Source organism: Bemisia tabaci, chromosome 6 (assembly GCF_918797505.1).
Source record: "Bemisia tabaci chromosome 6, PGI_BMITA_v3".
Lineage (NCBI taxonomy): Eukaryota > Metazoa > Arthropoda > Insecta > Hemiptera > Aleyrodidae > Bemisia > Bemisia tabaci.
Genome location: NC_092798.1, coordinates 6,996,479 through 7,015,682, shown reverse-complemented (window position 1 = coordinate 7,015,682; position 19,204 = coordinate 6,996,479). Strand labels below are relative to the sequence as shown.

Genomic DNA, 19,204 nt, shown 5'->3' with positions numbered 1-19,204 from the left:
TATACAATAAGGAAGCTTATGTTGCCCCATGATGATTTGTCTTTGCTTTGGTTTATTCCCAATTAATTTTTCAATGGGAATTCATACAGCCTTGGGTTTGAATTGACTAAAAAATTTGTCTCACGATTGTGCAACTGGCCTGAGAAATATCATGTTTATTCTTCCTCATGATGCGGAGGAATAAGGCAAGAATATGAGAAGGAAAATAAAATTTATTTCATCCCGGAGAAATTACATGTAGCAGGTACTTTACAAACTTACAATTATGAGAGGAACTAAACAATTTTCCCTGTTTAGTTTCACATCACCCAGTGCATTAGCTCCTTTGAGGACAGCATTGTCAATTTCTCAGCAGGGAAGTAAAGTCCATTTTGAAAGAGATTTGTTTCAGCCTTTTTCTTTCAAGTCCAGAAAACAAGAAAAAGTGAGACTGCCAGGCTTTTTTCAAGTGTTTAAGACTTAAGCTATCAAGTACGTCGTTTTCGTTCTTTTATTTCAATATTTGAAATTGGCGCCACTGGCCGGAGTGAAGACGTGGAATACCAGCCAATAATCTTTGGTTGTTTTCAATTTGATTATAATCTGTAGTCTTTGAAACTGATAAACAAACAACCAGATCGTCGAATTTCTTCGTCGAAATTTTCCTAATTGAAAGCTATCGTCATTCAATGATTTATCTATAATTAATGACCGTAAATTGGAAAGTTATCCATAACAACAAACTGTCACAGACGAGCCGTCGGTTTTGCAAGTGATCGTGAAGTGTTTTCTATTTTAGTCCTTGCCTCTTGATCTTCATTTTCCCCCAATCTTCATGAAGCCTGTGCTCCTTGTGGAACTGGAACTTACTTTTCAAGGATTTTACAGTTTTTTGTCATAAGTCTATCGCGACTGAGTATCCCGTTCTATTATGAAAAACCGGATTTTAAACGCGTCATTTCAGATGGAAAGCCATTGAACGAACTGCAAGTAGTCAAAAGTGTTCTGCTGCTGTGTGAAATAAATTTTTCTCTCCTGTGGCTTTAACCTATTATCATTCACCATACTTTCATTCTGTTTCATGTACACATGCATTTGGTCTCTTTCTTTCCATATTATTAAGTGTTACTGATCTTCTTTTTAAGAACAATGCCGAGTGTATTTGTTAGTGGGCTCCCGCGTCCCAGTCTAAAATTGTATTCAATTTTTAGTGCTGCGCTTCTGTCTTGTTCCGTGTTCTATGCTGTTCAAACAGCAAACAACAACCAAGGATTAAAAAACAACTCCTCTCAGGGAAGCATGTTTAGTTCTTTGTCAAATTCATCTGATACCCTTGTGCATCAGCTGAAATTAAGTTCATCATCAGGATTCTTGGCCTGGGCATTGAACGTGATCACATTTATCTTGCAAGATCCTCTCAGTATATGGGTAAGAACCTTTTCATTAATTTTATCCTATTCTATCGAGATTGACGATATTAAGACTACTCTTATGGTGATTCGTCACGGTTTCTAGCGTGGTCAAACTGGTGTGTGATATATTGCATGCCAGTTTGACCACGTCAGATACCTTAATGAACCACCTTAAGAGATGAATAAATTTAAAAGTTTGCTTGGGAGTGTACAGGATTGTTTCTTTCTCATATTAATAGATAGTACACATTTATAATTTCTCGCTCCTATTAAAGCTTGCTTAATGGAATGTTGACACAAAAATGAAATATTGTTTAAGTCACCTCTCATAAGTAGTGCCGTTTATCTGCAAGTATTAACCTGTTGAGTGGTGCTGATTTTGAGCTTATCAGATTTTGACATTTTTCTCAACATATGATTGAGCTCTAATGGAATTACTTTTTTTACTGAAGAGAAGTACTTCTAGAAAGAAGAGGTAGAAGGGGAGTTTTTCTGCTGTATTCTGGCGCTAAACCTGTTTACTACCAGGTTTTAGGCTAACGATGTCTGCTCCTATTCAAGCGATGGAAGCAGGAGCACCAATTGGGGGGTGCTAGGCTAGGAATTTGCCGGGCCCTGGGTTTTGGAGTCTGGCCAGGGAATACTGCTTGACATGGCGGGAAAGGGAAAAAGAAGGCGGGAAAACCGAGGGAAGAAGTTTGAAAGATCCACGTTTGCTGTTTCCCAGATGAGAAGCTGAGCTGCTCAGCAAAAAAAAAAAAAAAAATAACCTCGCCACTTTTTCCCCGGCCCTGCAAAAATCTGAAATGGCGCCCCTGGATGAAAGAAATGGCATTAAAAAATACCTACCAATCGTATGAAGTTAAATTGAATTTCATGCCTGTGCAGAACGGAAGTTCTTAATCTAATTTTGCACCCTAGGTGTGCAGAAAGCTCCGAGGAGAACCACAAGATAACACTATGGACCTAGATGACTTCAAGCTCACACCCATCAGGATAGAGCGTTATTATATTTGTGTCTAATTCAAGGCATGAAAAAAAAAACGGAATTTTTATAAAGTGTTTTTCCCTCAAATAATGTTTTAATAACTGCCCTTCTATTTGCAGGCTGTGATCAATGCTGCAGTTTGTGGGCTGATATTAACTGCAAAAACTGTCCAAGTTCTAGTGTTTGGAGAACTTCGAGTGGTGGAGATGCAACACCTGAAAGACAAGTTTTGGAACTACCTGTTTTACAAGTTTATCTTCGTATTCGGTGTAATAAATGTTCAAAACATGGATGAAGTGATACTATGGTACACTTGGTTTGTCATTCTGGGTTTTCTTCAGCTGCTAGCTCTAGTATGCAAAGATCGGTTTGAATATGTAAGTTTACTCTGATAATAATTTATTAATTTTATAATAATTATTCGTTTATTTTCTCTTCCTAATATCAAGTTCAATTACTCCTATCGCAGAATGGTCCTCAATTTGATGTTTCATGAAGGCTAATTTATTGCCCAAAATTTATCTACAGCTGTCAATTTCATATTTTTCATAGTATCCAAGGAAAAGGAAAGAGTATTTGGAACATCCACCTAAAAGTTTCACTGAACATTGTTTATTCTTCTTTTTTTTTTTGCGTTCTTTTCAAAAACTTACGGTTCATAGTTTAAATTGAATTCTTCGTGTGTAAACCCCTAAAAATGGGCCAAAAAGGGCAACAATGGACCATCAGGCCCCTTGAAATTTATCAGAGTCCTTTTTAAAGGCCAGAAACGGAAAGTACGCACAAAAATAAATAGGAATCATCTGCTGGAAGAGTGATAACAGTCAAAAAAGTCGACAAAAATAACTATTTTTCGATGCCAGGATTTTGGGTTTGAGGCATTACTGCACCTTTACATGGGCTCCATTCAGTAAAATATTTGGCATAGAGTCTACCCAGGACTAGTACTTTGAAAATATGAAACACTCAGCAAAATCCAGGTGGGGCTGGAAAAAGCCAAAAACGATACCCCTCTGTTGTATGATCAGCGTTGGGATGTGTTGGTCTGAGGCATCTAATAACTCCATGTGCAAAGTGTGATATAGGTATTCAGCAATGAATCAATCAAGCCGCAAGAAAAAAAATTCATTGTAAAGTATCCTTTTTCCAGGAATGATGTTTTTTTCTTGTAAACATAGAAGGATGCTCTAAACACTCTTTCCTTTTTCTTGGATACTGTGAAAGATCGACCTATAAATTCGACAGCTGTAGATAAATTTTGGGCAGTAAATTAGCCTCCATGAAACATCAAATTGGCGACCATTCTGCGATAAATAAGTAATTTAACTTTCATGAAAATGTATCAATGTGTTCAAAGATATCCTCTCTCTGTGTTTCGTGGTTTTAATTTGTCAAGATGATATATCGGCAGCAAGGTATAAGAGTCAGTGCTGGAAGTCCATGGCTATCTTTAAATTTTTATTCAATTCAATTTTTTCCCTTTTTTTTCAGTATCATAGATTTTTTAAAACAAAACCCTTTCTAAAAATTTGTAGAGACGTATGGTTTTACCATGTACTTGTTCTCAGGTGCAAGAAGAATTTTTTATTTTGAAAATGAATGTTTCAGTACTTGTTTTCAACCACTCCAACCTCTTGGAATCACATAAGGCTACTATGCTTGTTGGGTGCAATCTTAGTTCTCTCTGGCGTCCTATTGATTGCTGCAATTGGAGTAGGATTTTTTGGTGGCTTCAACACTTTTGCATTCATGGCTGCTGAGGTGAGTTGGAAAGAGCATTTTTACGAGTATGAATTACTTGAACCACAAAAGAAATTTGTCTCAGTTACGAATTAATCTGTCGTTAAAATTGACAAAGCAGATCATTGGCAAAAATTTGATGGTTTAGTCTCCCATGATTGCCGTTCAAAATCGTAAAATGATGCTCTGAATTTATGCTCTTCATTGGCACCAAAGTTAATTGAACCTTTTGGAACTTATTCTCTCAGATACTAGAATTGGTCTACATTTTGCGAAAAGGAACTTTTATTTCTGACTCATATATGAAAGTACCTATCTACATAGGGCAATTATTGGCGCACGTGTTGTTTTCAAAACAAGCCAAAAGTACAAACTCCTTTTTCAAAATGTAAGTAGTCTAATCGTAAAAAATTGTAATTTTAAATTTTTAAAAAAATGACGTTTGAGAAAAATTTTCCTCTGTTAATGCAAGTCATTTCTATATCTAATGTATAATTTGAATTCGCAGTGTCTTTTGTTGGCCCTGAGCGTTCAACATACACTCTTGCGCTACTTGTTGCATCTTTACAACTCCCGCGGAAACAACTCCTGGTCGCGAGGCCATCTGCCGTACTACGCTGAGCTCATCTGTGACCTGACAATTCTCATCCTAGAGCTTCTTCATCACCTGCACATGCTTGTCTGGAGCAATATCTTCCTCTCGATGGCGTCTCTTGTCATCGGCCTTCATATCAAGTTCCTATTCTACCAGATCCAAAGGCGAATTAAGAAACATCGCAACTATTGGTGGGTCATCACACACATGGAGAAGAGGTACATATTTTTATTTTCTCTCTGCAAGATTCAGTGGACCTGTGTATCTTAATTTCCTTTGATTTTCTAAGTCGCCTAAATTTCTTAATTTATTTGAAAGAAATACATTTTTAAATCAATGGTTAAGTGCAGAAACCATATATTTTGACCCCAATTTTTCAAAATTTCCGCCTCAAATTTTTTTTAAACAAGAAACAAGCTAACATTAGCTTAACAAGCCATTGTTTTTTGTTTGAAACCCTCATCAAATATTCTTCAGACTTCAGAAAAAATTCACAAAATATTTAGGAAATTATATTGATATGTGTTCGAATTACATTAATAAAGTATGACAGTGAGTTTGAAACATTACAAACTGAGGTTTGTGGTGTTCGTGTTCAGTCATCAACTGTATCTTCAAGTGCATTAGAAGGCTTTAAGCGGGCCTGTAACAGTTTCTTACTTTAATCTCATTATTCTGAAAGCCACTTGACTGTCACGCATATTATTAGCCACCGTCCCCAAATTTTTTGGAGCCCATAAAATTTTTGATAATGGAGCAAGTACTCTGCAGAAATCAAGGCTGAACAAAATTTTAGGAGCTACATTTTTCTAGTGCCCTTATTTTTTAAAAGTTGCAGCCTAATTCTCAGATCCGTTTCACAAATGGTGTTCGGTGATGTTGGAGCATTGGTTCCCAGACACATAAAAAGCTGAAGCCCAACTTTTAGAATTCATGCTTGTAATTAAAATTAGTAGGACATTTTTTTAGAATGGCTAACTTTATATTCCCAATGACTGGTAACCAAGATAATTCATTAGAATACGGCTGGATAGGTGAAGTGCTGTAGCATTTCACTCATGCGACCGCTGCTAATTAAAGACCTATCATCTCCGTTTTGGAACCTGAGATCTATAAAAGATTTTGTGGCAATGTATCTCCTTCCTAAGTGACCATTCATACATTTTCTTTTTTGCAGTTATCCTGAAGCAACAAGTGAGGAGTTGGCTGAAAATTCTGACAACTGTGCTATTTGCTGGGAGAAAATGGAATCGGCCAGAAAATTACCATGCTCGCACCTTTTCCACAAGTAAGTAGATTTTCCTCCTACTTTACTCATTTTTCAAAATTTGCTACCCACCTTCGAATTAGAATCATAATGGTAGTGCTTTGCAAAATCTTGAAAAATTGAGAGTTATCATACATTATTGCCAATTTTAAGAAAGAAAAAAAATTAATTTGGCAGGGTAGGCGAATTTTATGAGCAAAAAATTCCATCATAAAAACTGACCAATCTCAGATTCTGACCATCAAAAATGAGAATTCAATTTTAAACTGGACATTATCAATAACTTGAATATGAATTCATTTTTCTTAGTTCACCAATCTTGCTAGGCTGAATGTCATTTGGGCGTAGTAAAAATCCTTTCTCTATTGAAAGGAAAGGAGAAAGTAAAAATGGAATCAAAAGTATTTTAATGCATGCAAAATGGAACAACTTCAAAAAGTAAGTAACTGTGTGGATTGATTATCATCAGGAAAGAGACAGTTGTAGGCAGGTACATTTTTAACTGCATTAATTTAAATATGCAATTGGGAGTGGTATTATAATTCCTAATGAAAAGACTTGTTTCTTTCCCAAACTCATATTATTTTCGTGGTTCCCCTTCAGTACTAACACACTAACAGGTTTGAATTCATAATTCATGAGTGACTCCTCAGTTCTCTTCAAGGTCATTTGCCAGATGATGATATTGAGGATATCTTTATTCAGGTCTGTCATTCTTTCACCGAAAATTGTGTTTACATACCCATTATATGCTGTAAGTCTGTCCTCTGGATGTACATAGCATCTTACTTCCAGAATGGAGATTTTACTCCAAAGTTAAGGATTCGGTTGCTCATTGTGAGACCAGCTAAGACTGTAATGGGTCGGTTGTGCAGGTTATCATATTACTTTTAATGGTTGAAGTTCACTGAGTAGCGAAAAATAGTACACTGGCTTAATACCATGTTTCAATGATTATTATTTATGCTAATAGCCAAAGTGCAAAACCACAAATCTCCATTGTAGTGTTTTCAAAATTTCCGATCTTATTTTATTTTTTCGAAGAAAAACAAGCCAACTTCTTAGCATAAAATTTATACAGAATATTCTGTTAAACGAGGAAAAAAATTAAGGATGTTTTCAAGAAACTCCGTCAACTAGTTTTCCAAAGAAAAAGTAAAGTATGGCTAAAAGTCTGCAACATCGCAAAAAGAGATTTCTACATATGTGGTTTTGTTCTTTGGGCATTGATGTATATTCTTTTATTACTGATATGTACAATTAAGCAATGGACAATTGAAAAAAATGGTTGAAGATGATGTAAAGATGTTGTAAAGTACGCTTCACAAAAAGCAATATTCCTATGTACTTACTTTAGTTGTGAAGAGCTTAACAGTAATTGGAAGTAATGATTTTGCAAGGATAGAGCTTTAGGTAATTTCTCCTGGGCTCTGGGCATGGTCAAACTGGCATGCGGTAAATCCTATCAATTTGACGTATTTCTGCCGAACGGAACTACATGTATTAAGACATGAGCCCTGAGACCCATAAGAATATATGCATAACAGGGTTCACGTCATAATGCACATAGTTCTGTTTGGCAGAAATACGTCCAATTAAGTCACAAATCTCGGCGGTTTTTGACTTTTTTGTGTAAAGACAATCTTTCAACGATCGATACATCAAACTTAAATTCTCATATCTGCTATCTCAATCCGTACTTCAGCTCTCGGAAGTTAAATTCAAAACAATTAAGAACGACATGAACCCTTAATGAACTCATATTTCAAGCAGAAGAATTCAAGTTTTGGCTTTAATGTAGTAGTGAGGTATAATCTCACACATTATTTTTTCTCCTCCTGCAGCACCTGTCTTCAATCTTGGTTGGAGCAAGACACATCATGTCCAACATGTCGCATGTACCTTGGAATCCGTCCTCCCCCAGGCATGTCATCGGTGGTTCTCTCCAGAGACGCTTTGAATACTCCAAGGAGAAGTCGTAGTCCTTACCATTACTTCCATTTTGACGGTAAATTCTTGTTTTGATTTTAATTTCTCTTTAAATTTTCATGCGGATAAAAAAAGCATCAAGATGTGGAATACTTTCAGATTGTACTATTTTAACTTGTACTTTATTTTCGAGCAATATAAATAGGAAGTAACCCTTTGCAGCTCATACCTTTATTCCGCAAGCCTGTACCTAGAATCGCCTAGAAAAAAATTGTTACAATTAATTTATAGCTCTGAGTCCTTGGTTTTTTCCCCACATCCTCCAGTTTTCCGAAAAATTGAGATTTTCTTAAAAAAACTTCCTTTTGTGAGGAAAACTCGGATCTTCTGAAAAATTGGTGCTTTTTTGAGGCAAAAATTCAACTCGATTTGAATAGCCAAGAATTCTCAGGATAATATGTATCTTATCCCAAGTATATTTTTCCCTGCTGTTTCTAATAATGTGGTCTTCCTGGTCCAATGGTGTGATTCGTTTGTGCACTACCAATGCCAAGCTCACAACAGTTGTAGCACTAATACTAATCCATGGTGTCCAGGAATTAGAAGAACCAAGAAATATCGGGATTCTTCAGAGAATGAAATATATGAGGGAAAATCAGGGATTTTGTCAGGATATTGGTGCTCAAAATCAGGAAATTCCTCTCTGTTCGCTTGTAGATGAAATTTGCATAATTATTGGTGACCTGTATAACCAGGACTTCAATGAATTAGATAACTGATGAAAAATTTAATTTTTTCCGCAATCTTTCAGGGGAAAGGTTTGTGTCTCCACGATAATCCCAAAGAAAATGAGCGGAAATCTCGGATTTTCATCAGAGAATTTTTTTTCGAAATCAGGGAAAATCCAGGAAATATCAGGAAATGAATAAAATTAAAAATTAAAACCACCATGGTCTGATAAAACGCCTCACTGAATGAATTTTCCTGTCCTTTCAGTAGCAAAACAAATGGCTCAATTTTGCAAGGTAGTCCGTTGGTGTGGGGAATCCTGCTACTTGACTGGAAAAATCTCACTACTAGAAACAGGGGAAAATTTTTTACGCATGCAATGCCCGCCATAGATGCACTCCTGTGTATTTTGGTTGTTAAATCCAGCAATGACTTTGACTTTTCATTATCATGCACCATTTACCCAGAAAATCATTTTGTAATTAGGAGCAATCCTTTCTGGCCCATTGACAGAAGCATCTATGTGAATAGGAAAACTAATGGAACGCATGTTGTTTCTAAACCAAGTCAGAAATAGTACTCTTTAGTTACAAATTGCAGTCCAGTTTCAGTTATTTGCTGTAAATGCGCAAATCTTCAAGCCATCAGAATTATGTTTTTCTCCTATACATCACAAAAATGAATCCATGACGCATGTGTGTTGATGGAACATCAGCACATGTCATCTAGACTCACAGTAAAATCATTGTGAAAATTACATATTCCAGCAAATTGTTTCTACATGTTACATATTTTCAGGCTCTCGATACGGTTCATGGTTGCCAAGTTTCTCAGTAGAAGTTACTCATCCACCCCAGTTACTGCGGTTGGACTCAATGCAATCAGATTCATCTTCACAGATTGACTCAATGGCAAGACAGGTAGGAGGTTTGAGCATTTGACAAACTTGTAAACATAAAACTGAAATTCCTGCACTTTCTATATACCATGCAAAGAGTCCAAAGAGTATGTAAAGAGAACATCATGTATCATATGCTATGGGTCTCAAAATCAGATGTAAAGGTCTGCTATGTTTAACTCAAAATAAGTGGGAGAGAAGCGTTTCCAAAAATCCCTGAAAAATCCTAAAATTTTACAACTTCTCCTGAACTCCAATGAGGAAGTCAAGAACGCTCATTCTTCATATTTTCGTCTTAAATAATAATTCAAAGGGAAGTTACAACATTCCAACAAACGGTCTTGATTTCGGAAGCTTACCATATCGCCTGTCATACTGTTAGTAAATGTACTGTCAATGTTTACTGTTTTAAATTAGAGGCTCCATTCTTTAAATTGCTCAGGGAAATTAGCATGTCTCTTAAAAATCAAAAGGCAACTATCTTCACTCCGGAAATGATGACTGAGAGTGAACGCAACGTCCTCATCCTTTACTATTTGCTTATTTCACTATTAAATCAAATAGAATAAATAAACTAATAAAGAATATTATGCTGCGAACAAAACAATTTTAATTTTGAAAAACTTACATTTTGACCTAAGGCCTTTTGGCAATCAATGTCATCATCAAACTTATTTTTTTCGCTGTACAATGGTTCTTTATAAATCTATTGTTTCTATTTTATTATTCAATTTTTCGGCTTATCCAATTATGTTCTCTTATTTCACTGTTTGTCTTTTTCCAACTTAGGTGCAACAGTTATTTCCAGACTATCCGTTATCTACTCTCAGAGATGATCTTCATGTGACGAGATCTGTTGAACTGACAGTTGAAAACATTCTAGATGGGCGAATTCCTCCACCCTCCCCCTCTTTTGAAGAGGAAAATGGTACGCCTGGAGAGGCTCCATCATCGTCATCATCATGGCAGCCTTTCTCTCCATCATTTACGCCGACAAGGTTAGCACCCTCTAAGAATTGTATTTTTGCAGCTGTAAGATGCTATTAAACAGTGTTCGAAACTCATCTTTGAGTTTTAGGAGCCATGCGGCTCATCAAGCTCGATTTTTAGGGGCCATGGAAGATTATTTAGGGGCCAAATTGACTTTTTGCCTAAATGTCATGGCGCATTCAGTGAAAAGTTAGACGCGAGATGTTTTAGTTACAGGACAAGTAGCTGTAACTTGGGAGCTGTCAAAAAATTATCCAACCAGAAAATAGGATTTTTTCCAAAGGGGAGGAGGGGGGCGATTTTTAGTGACCACGTTGGCGCAGAGTAATCATTTTTTAGGCGCATTTGGCGCGTGTGAGTTTCGAACACTGGCTATAAAAAACAGAGATAAGAATCTTGTAGTTAGCTTGTAAAGAAAGGTGTAGTTAGGGGGTACATTGCACAATCAGCCAAAACTACCCGGTTCAACTGCGGAATAACTGCAAAAAACTTGTTTATGAAGCCCTCCCCCCCAAATGAAGGAAAAACTGTCAGCTCATACATTTTATACGTCTTAAAAAGTTTCAGCGAACTGCCAGTAAATTGAATTATTTCAAATGATCGAGTATAGAGAGAAGTAAGTTCTTTCGTTCTGTATTTGATTTGACTGTAATCGGTAATTTTGGATATTGATAAAATTTTCTAAAATTCATCTCACAATGATAAAAATTGAGATACTTAATATTTAAAATGCGCTCTGTCAGAAAACAACTGAGAAAAGCTGTTTGAAGCTTTTACTGCGGTTATTTATCCAACTGTCAAAATAAAAAAAAATGCAAAATCACAGAATTAATGTTGTCAGATGAAGTAATAGAGTACACAGTAAAACCCAATCAGCACACAGTTGGGTTGGTTTTAATTATATTACAAGTAAGGATGAGTGACGCCCTCTGTCAAAAAAGGACGGAACTGACAAAATCAACGCTGCCAGGTCCCATAATCAGATATTTTTTTATTCTCAATTTATCATAGAACAGCCATGATGAGTTAACTTGTCATTCAAAGTCCGAGAATAACATGTTCAAAAATTTTCAATCTGAATTCTTTCAATAAAATTTCTGTTTCAGCTCGGATGTGAGTATAGAACCAAGTGAACCGCTCACAACAGGGAGCCGTTTCTCAAAATCTCCCAGTGAAAGGGAATTAATCTTACAATTACGCAAGGAAAAGCTGCTGCTGGCAGCGAGGAAAAAGTATTTAGATCGCCAAGCAGCCACATCTTCAAGCGGGGAGTCAAGTACATCAACCGATCAGTCCCATTCCAAAGTCGACTAGGCCAGATCATAGCTGGAGTTTTTTAGTGTCCGTTTTAAACACTCCAAATCGCCTCGACTAAACTATTTTTATTGATACAAAATCGGGACTATCAAACAGGATGAGGTGTGAATTAGTGTAAATTTTAAGGAGGGAAATTTTTGGAATTTTAATTTCGTTTCTCTACAAGATGTACAATTTGCGCTGTTGATTTTTTCTTGTGAGGATTGAACTACTTTGATAAAGCTAGTTTTTTCTCTCTTTTTTTACGAAAAAAATGGCTTTCCTTAGTTCATGCAGCAAAAAATTCTGGAGGGAAACTGTTTTCCTAAAATTGGACTTGCATCCAACTTGCATCTAACTTGTTTGCATCCGAAAAAACGTACCTACTTTGGAAAGGTATGTTTCTGAAGCAATACCTCTTCAGTTGCTGCTTTAAATAATTTTTTGTCCATTTTTCAAAATATCTAGTTAATTATTTAGAGTAGATTATAAAAATTATTGAACTTTCTGATTTTTTTTTCCCCCCAATTAAGAAACTTTATCTTTGTTGTCCTCTCAATGTTCAAGTAAAATGGTCCTATTTAGTCCAGGGAATTTTGCGTCTTTTCCTGTTTGCTAGTCCCACCAAGAGTGGCGTCGAGGATATTTTATCATTAACTATTTTACTCTAATCCTGGTCAAGTTATCTGTGATGGAAAGTGCTGTTTCATTTTAATTGTCTCTTTCTGTTTTATTTTGTTTTTAATTTTATTATTATTCCGAAAAGGAATAAAGGCAGCTTTTCTGTCTCTGTTCTTCCAATTCAGTCTACCAATTGTCCGTTTTTCCAGTCACTAAACAGCGAAGTTTGTGAAGTTGGCACTTGCTCAGAGTTTTTATTATACCTATTTTTTCTATCTTCTTTTCGAATGTAGACACTCAACTGTAAATTTGAACCTATTTAGAAGAGTTTTATACATTAACGGCAAAAGAATTACTTAAGTGAATTTATCGTATCACAGCTGAATTATTTTTTTGACAGTTTGACTCGGTTTTTTTTTTTTTTTTTTCAACTAATATCGACTGCTTGTAGATATTTTGCAAGTAACTTTTTCTTTTATTCAAATGCTCTTACATCTTGTCCATAGGTGTTGTCAGATCATTGTCAGGAAGTATATAAAGTTCCCTATTTCACATTCTGCTTTTTATCATAAAAATAAAAAATTTCCCTTTTTTATTTTGAGCAATACAATTTGTTCAAGTTGTTGAAGAGTGTGCTCAAAATTTTGGTCCTCATGCATTAAAATGATTAAATTCAGTAATGTTCATTTTTGTCTTGTTTAAAAAAGCATACATAATTTTTTAAACTTTACCAGCATTGGCTGGAGTCCAAAACTTTGGCATTATTTCAGCTTGGTACGATGAATTCCTCAAGTAGTGCCACCCCCTTTTTCTTAATCACCATCATGTAATAAATTAAATAGGTAATCATATTAAATTTTAGGAATTATCTCTTGATTCTTCAATCGAAAGCTATTACTCTGCAGTACCAGTCCAAGGTCTAACAGTCGGCTGATTTACATATTTCTGTTTTGTTTGATAGCATCTCTTTTTTGTTGTAATTTTTTAATTATTTGATTTTTAATGTCTTGTGCAATCCTGATTCTATTGTATATAAGTCCCCTATCACTTTCTTTCTACCTTATGTTAATGTACGCATGACTGTCTCTTAAGAACCAAGTAATTTTAACCATGTACGTGGGGAGTTTAAGTTTTTTATCTTTAAAGTTAAGCCAAGTAATTTTCTCTCTATTGCGATGTTCTTGTCTTGTATGACATAGAGGAGGAGTGCTCGTGAAATTACTTTAGTGTGTAACTTGGTCAGAAAGGAATGTTAAATTTGTGTTTTGTGTCTTTAAGGAGGTTAAAAACAAACATCAAACATTGTGAAATACTAATTTTTTCCCGGCAAAATTCCCAGTCAAAGTGAGTTCACAAGAGAGATAACTGAAACCCCTCTCGCTGCACCATCATTTGCCGCAGCTTAAGTAAAAATATGGTTAAGAATCCTTCTCCTCGAAAAATTACGGATATTTATCATGGTGCATTTACCGCGGGAAAAACATAAGTCTGAATTTTCTTTGCCCTGATACTGCAAACAAGACCTCTCTCCCATTGTAAGGAATGCATAATGGAGCTCTTACATGCCTCCGGGATTTGCGATTCAAGTACTTTCCCTTTTTTAAAATTTCGCGAGGAACGCAATGATGCCACTGATTTTCTCTGAAATGAAAAGTGCAAAAAAAGCTCTCGAAGTTGAGGTCGCATCGGAGGAGACACCCCTTACACCCAATGCTGGGAGTTCACCTCTATATCCAGTCAAACTTTCTATGCACAGATAGGGAACAAATACATTAGCAAGGTTGCCACTTTATTTTGGGACTCTAAGGCTGACCTCTGAACAACGGCAACCCGCCAATGTCTTTGTCCTCTATCTGTGCATTGAGAGTTTAACTAGATTTTAAGGTGGACTTCCATCATAGCAGGGGGGTTCCCTTATTGTGACCTCAACTTTGAGAGTTTTTTTTGTACTTGAAAGTCCGTCTCAGAGAAAATCAGTAGCACCATTGTGTCCTTCGCAAAATTTTTATCACGGGAGAGTACTTAAATGGTAAATCCTGGAGGCATACCAGAGCAGAGCTCCATTCATTCCTACAATTCTGCATAGTTCAGTGAAAAATATCAGTTAAAATTCAGCAAGACCTCAGAACAAATTCAGAGAGCACACTTAATTTTCTAAAGTTGCATATTGACGATGAAACTGCAAAAATGTGTATCTTGGTCGTGGTGTTTCAAAATCTCCGCGTCTATTGTATCTCGAAAAAGGAGATTGAACAAACATCATGGCTCGACTTTTTACGAAAATTTTTTACACAGAGAAGAAAAATAACGAACGTTTTCAAGAAATGTTGTTCAGTAGTTTCCGATGTAGAAAAGAAAGTATGACAAGAAGTCTGCTACACCCTGAACTGAGACACGCATTGCTGCAATTTCATTAGTGACATGTGTCAACAATCCTGTTTTCTCTTTCAAAGTCTAAAGCTTTATGAAAGAAACTTTAAAGGAGTTATTTTGTCATTGTCAGGGAAAAGCAGCCATTTCTTATTGAAGCTTCTTTTAGGTTTCTCAAGTCAAACAAACACACATGTTTTTAATTTTAATTTTTTCATGTATTTTTTTTCTTTCTTTCTTGAACGCAGTGTTTTAAGTGGATGGGTCATTAGAACTGGTTAAGGTTTGCAACTCCATAAGAATATTTTCTCATTAATATACGTTTGCTGTTTTACACACATACTCTCAGACATTTTTACACATTAGTTGCTGCAGCAAATCACTCAAACAAATTCGCAGATTATGAAGTCTTGTAGAGAATTAAAGGACACTGTGTTAACTGTCAAATTTTGATTTTAAAAAAAGTAAAGCAAGCAAAAAATCGTAGAGTTGAGGAAGTTCAGATAGTGTATGCCAAAAAACTGCCGTTATCGATTCTCCTCCTTAATGTGAAATATATGTCAAAAAAGAATTCCAAAAAAAATTGGCAATTTCATTTTGTTAGATTATAAAAATCACTCTTTTTGATGCTAAACATAAAATATTTGACATAAAAACTAAGACATCTCGTAAAAATTTTTATTAATATTTACGGACATTAACTAATGAAAAACTTGTATGAGTAAAGTTGACATTTTTATGTTAGAAAAGAATGGTCCACACCAATTTTTACGCTCATTCAGAGTGGAATGGAAAATCAGTTGCTCCATATTAGAGTTGGATGTAAATGCAAGAATCATTATGGCGGATCTTCTGCGCACTCTGTAAGTGTGCAAACTTAGGTATTCGGCAAGAATTTTAACCCAAAGCATTTCCTGACTTGGATTTTTTAACGGCATTTTTTTAAAGAATTTCCTGTTTGAATTGCACAAGTTATTTAACTTTTTTTTAACAGCCAGTGCTACGGTGATGTATCAGGTAGCTTGTAGCTTACTTTTGTATCGATTTTGCCTCACTCTCGGGCCAAAATATTCAAATTAGAGGTGTGTTGTTGAGCTTACCTGAAACCAAGCAGTGCCTCCATTTACTAAATGCAATTCAGCACGCCTAATTTACTCTGAAGATTGTCAACCGTTTGGTTAATTAGACAGGTATTAATGCGTAAATTTTTAAGTCATCGGAAAATTCTAATGAAATCAAATGATGCAAACCATTGAGCATCTGACATCCTTGTTTCCGAACAGGTACTTAGGATAATGCACCTTAACCGTTTGAAAATCTCTGATGGAGACAAGGTCTTACATCAATGGCCTGAGTGCAAAATTAAGTATCTCGTTATCATCATTACAATGTTTCAAAATTTCTGCTCCTATTATATATTTTTATTTATATATTATATATATAATTCAATAATTCCTTATTATATATTTCAAAGAGAAAAAACCCGACTGTTTAGCTTGAAATTTATACACAATATTCTGCTTACAGAGAAGAAAAATCAAGGAAGTTTTCAAGGAAATATTCTGACTAGTTCTTTGAAGAAAAAATAAAGTATGACAGGAAGTTTGAACGTCGCAAAAAGAGATACGTGGTTTCGCACTTTGGCCATCGATATCTCTTTCATTTTCAAGAAGAGAACTTTCCTCTTTTTAAGCATAGTCTCACAGGTACCATTAATGAAAAAAGAAGTTCTTAAGAAATTGTGCACTTCAAGTCCTATGTTTTCATGTAATGATTCAGTAGTTGAAAATTGCAAGTCGTGCACACAATCCTGAAAAACCTTTTTTCTCTAATGCCCTACTTGAACCTGCAAAAAAAAGTAAGGGCATTCATATGCGCCACAGAAACTCTTACAGGAAGTATCTTTGAAGGAGAATTCAATCATTGTCTGAACTTTTCTCTCTTATTCATGATAAAAAGGATTTGGAAGAAACTTTAAGGCATAAGTCGCATTTTAGGTTTCAGTCTGTATGGTGGCAACAATTATTCAAATTTTGTCTACTTTCATTGTATGTAGACTAGTCTTGTTGAGATTCACGCTTTATTATTATCGCTTGTGATACTTGCTTTGGGAAGAGGACGGAATGTCGTCACAACATGGAATGTTGCGCCGTTTTTCGAGTATTTAAAATGAATGAAGGACTCTATTTTTGTACCAAGTTAATGCAGTAGCTTTTTTTATTTTATTTTTTTTAATTGTCCCTTACCGTGAAGCATGTAATCTTTTTTATGTCCTTGTGTGAATGTTTCCCATCGCTATGACTTCTGAGCTAATGGGCTCTCTTTAAGTGGAGGAGAGACCATCACTATGTTGTCAGAATAAACTATTTGTTCTAATTAAGTGTGTTGACTAATCTTTCCTCTACGAACCTCTTTTAATACCAGTTGAAGTTGTAAAACCGGTTGGAGCACATTGGTTGCTAAATGCATTGCAATTTTTCTTTTGCGAATGAACATGCAAAAGTTGAGGCTGTTCCTTGTTGATAATAGCAAGAAATATTTAAAAAATAACTTTGCATCACTTGTGGATTGCAATAAGCAGAAGGGAACCAACGCAATCAAAGTGTAGTAAAAATTGTGCATCCCTATGTAGCTCACATAACTCCGAAAAAAAAAAAAAATGTAAAACTGGTTTTTCTTTGGAGTTTGAAATTTATATGCAAAAAAGCTTGTAAATAAGCCGTATATAGGTGAGAGTTAATTTATTTTACCCGAAAAATATTTGATCATAAGGACGAAGAGAGGCAATTAGTACTTGTACACATTTTTCTTGTAAAAACTAGTAAATAACCATATTTGTTTTGTCTAGACTCCTACTTTTTTTACGAGTTTTTCTATGAGGTTTTGTTTCGTAAATTTTATATCATGTGCCACCAGGGATCTTCATCTGTATCTGAAAATGCCTTAAATAGTAAATAATTTTCGTTTTTCCACTGAAAAATTGATAATTCCAAAGGGAGAAGATCAGGTTAATTTAATTTCTGTGCTTATGTTTAGTATTTCTGAAAGCAAAGAAGTTGTAAAATTTGGAGAAAACTGTGATCAGGTTAGTTCCGCCTCCTAAATGAGTTCTATTTACAGCTCCTCTTCCTAAACCCCTTGTTTGGATTACCTTAATTCGATGGAAAAGAACCAAGAGGGATCAAGATGAGCCTTCTAAATATCAAAAGCATATCAAGGGTGAAACTCCAAGGGTGTACCATAACAGTGTTTTAAAATCTCCGCTCCTATTTTATTTTTTTAAAGGAAAACAAATCAGCCTTACCTATGATCGAAATTTTTATAAAATTTTCTTTGCGTAGAGAAAAAAAATTACGGAAGTTTTCAAGAATTAACGTCAAGTAGTTCTTCCTTTAAAAAACACAGTATGATAGGAAGCCTGCAATGTTGCAAATCAAGATACGTGGTTTGGAAGTTTCACTGTTGATATGTCAGTCACAGTCATACCCCTCAACATTCATCGTTTCAGCCAAAACCTTTCTTCCTATGATGCAAGAAAAATGAAAGCCTTACAATCATAAAGGAATCCTCTTAATCCAACCATTTTTATATTTTAAATCGTTCACAATTCACCAGTTAGCAGATACCAGAAAAGATAGAGAAGAGAATAAAATTAATGTTAAATGAGTTTGCTGGAAGAGGAATATTGAAATCGCTGTCTTAAAAAAGGGGGAAAAACCTAGCAAAGAAAGCATATTTTGCAATAATTGCAAAATATGTTTCTAATTATTAGGAACTATAATTTCCAGCTCATCCGTAAAAAAACTCACGTGCATAGAGAAACTAATGGTACGTATGTCGTTTCTAAACTGAGCCAGATATTGTAAGTCCAAATTGCACAATGCATTCCATTCATGAGGAGGAGCAGTGTCACGCATTTTTTCTGAAACTAAGAAGTGAATTGCTTTTACCGGAATAATAGTAGGGATTCAAGGTAAAATTAAAGAAGGCTTCTCTGTAGTGAGTATTTTATGGATAATAATGGACAGCTGTTCCAAAACTGTGAGTACCTTGATAATTATTCAAGTCAGACAAGAGCTCATCCTCATGTCGCAACCCACCAGCTATGTAAATATTTGATTGGTAGCAAATATCGAATTCTAGGAATCAAGGTTTTAAAGTGATATTTCATCACATGTCATCAAAGAGAGTAAGTACACGTAGGCAGATAAATATTACACGCTGATAACTAGTTGAATGGCCAAACATACTTTTGAGAGAAAAAAAATACTGATGATTTAGTTTTCCCCCCCTCTCCCATATCATCTTCAAATTTACCGCTTATCACCAAAACTCCTTCGCGGTTTGATGAAATTTAGCCAATCACGTCGAAGCACGGAACCGGGCTACA

The 19,204-nt window shown here is 35.4% G+C and overlaps 1 protein-coding gene and 1 long non-coding RNA gene across 2 annotated transcripts in view; one reads left to right on the top strand and one right to left on the bottom strand.

Annotated features, from left to right (window-relative positions):
* The first annotated feature begins 315 nt into the window (after positions 1-315).
* On the top strand, positions 316-17,196 carry LOC109034781 (E3 ubiquitin-protein ligase AMFR). Its single transcript, XM_019048108.2, has 9 exons — positions 316-1,407; positions 2,499-2,756; positions 3,988-4,140; positions 4,628-4,932; positions 5,892-6,002; positions 7,826-7,989; positions 9,438-9,559; positions 10,327-10,535; positions 11,634-17,196. Exons 1-9 carry the CDS (start codon positions 1,129-1,131, stop codon positions 11,839-11,841), a joined length of 1,809 nt encoding a protein of 602 aa, XP_018903653.2. The 5' UTR covers positions 316-1,128; the 3' UTR covers positions 11,842-17,196.
* Positions 17,075-19,204, bottom strand: part of LOC140224788 (uncharacterized) — a 3,250-nt gene continuing 1,120 nt past the window's right edge. The window contains exon 2 of the long non-coding RNA XR_011900034.1: positions 17,075-18,742. This is a non-coding gene — a long non-coding RNA (uncharacterized lncRNA). The remainder of the gene's footprint in view (positions 18,743-19,204) is intronic.

Coding starts and splice junctions, on each gene's coding strand:
- LOC109034781 (XM_019048108.2), top strand. CDS start 1,129: ATGCCGAGTGTATTTGTTAGTGGGCTCCCGCGTCCCAGTCTAAAATTG. Junction 2,757..3,987: donor GCAAAGATCGGTTTGAATAT/GTAAGTTTACTC, acceptor TGAATGTTTCAG/TACTTGTTTTCAACCACTCC. Junction 6,003..7,825: donor TGCTCGCACCTTTTCCACAA/GTAAGTAGATTT, acceptor CTCCTCCTGCAG/CACCTGTCTTCAATCTTGGT.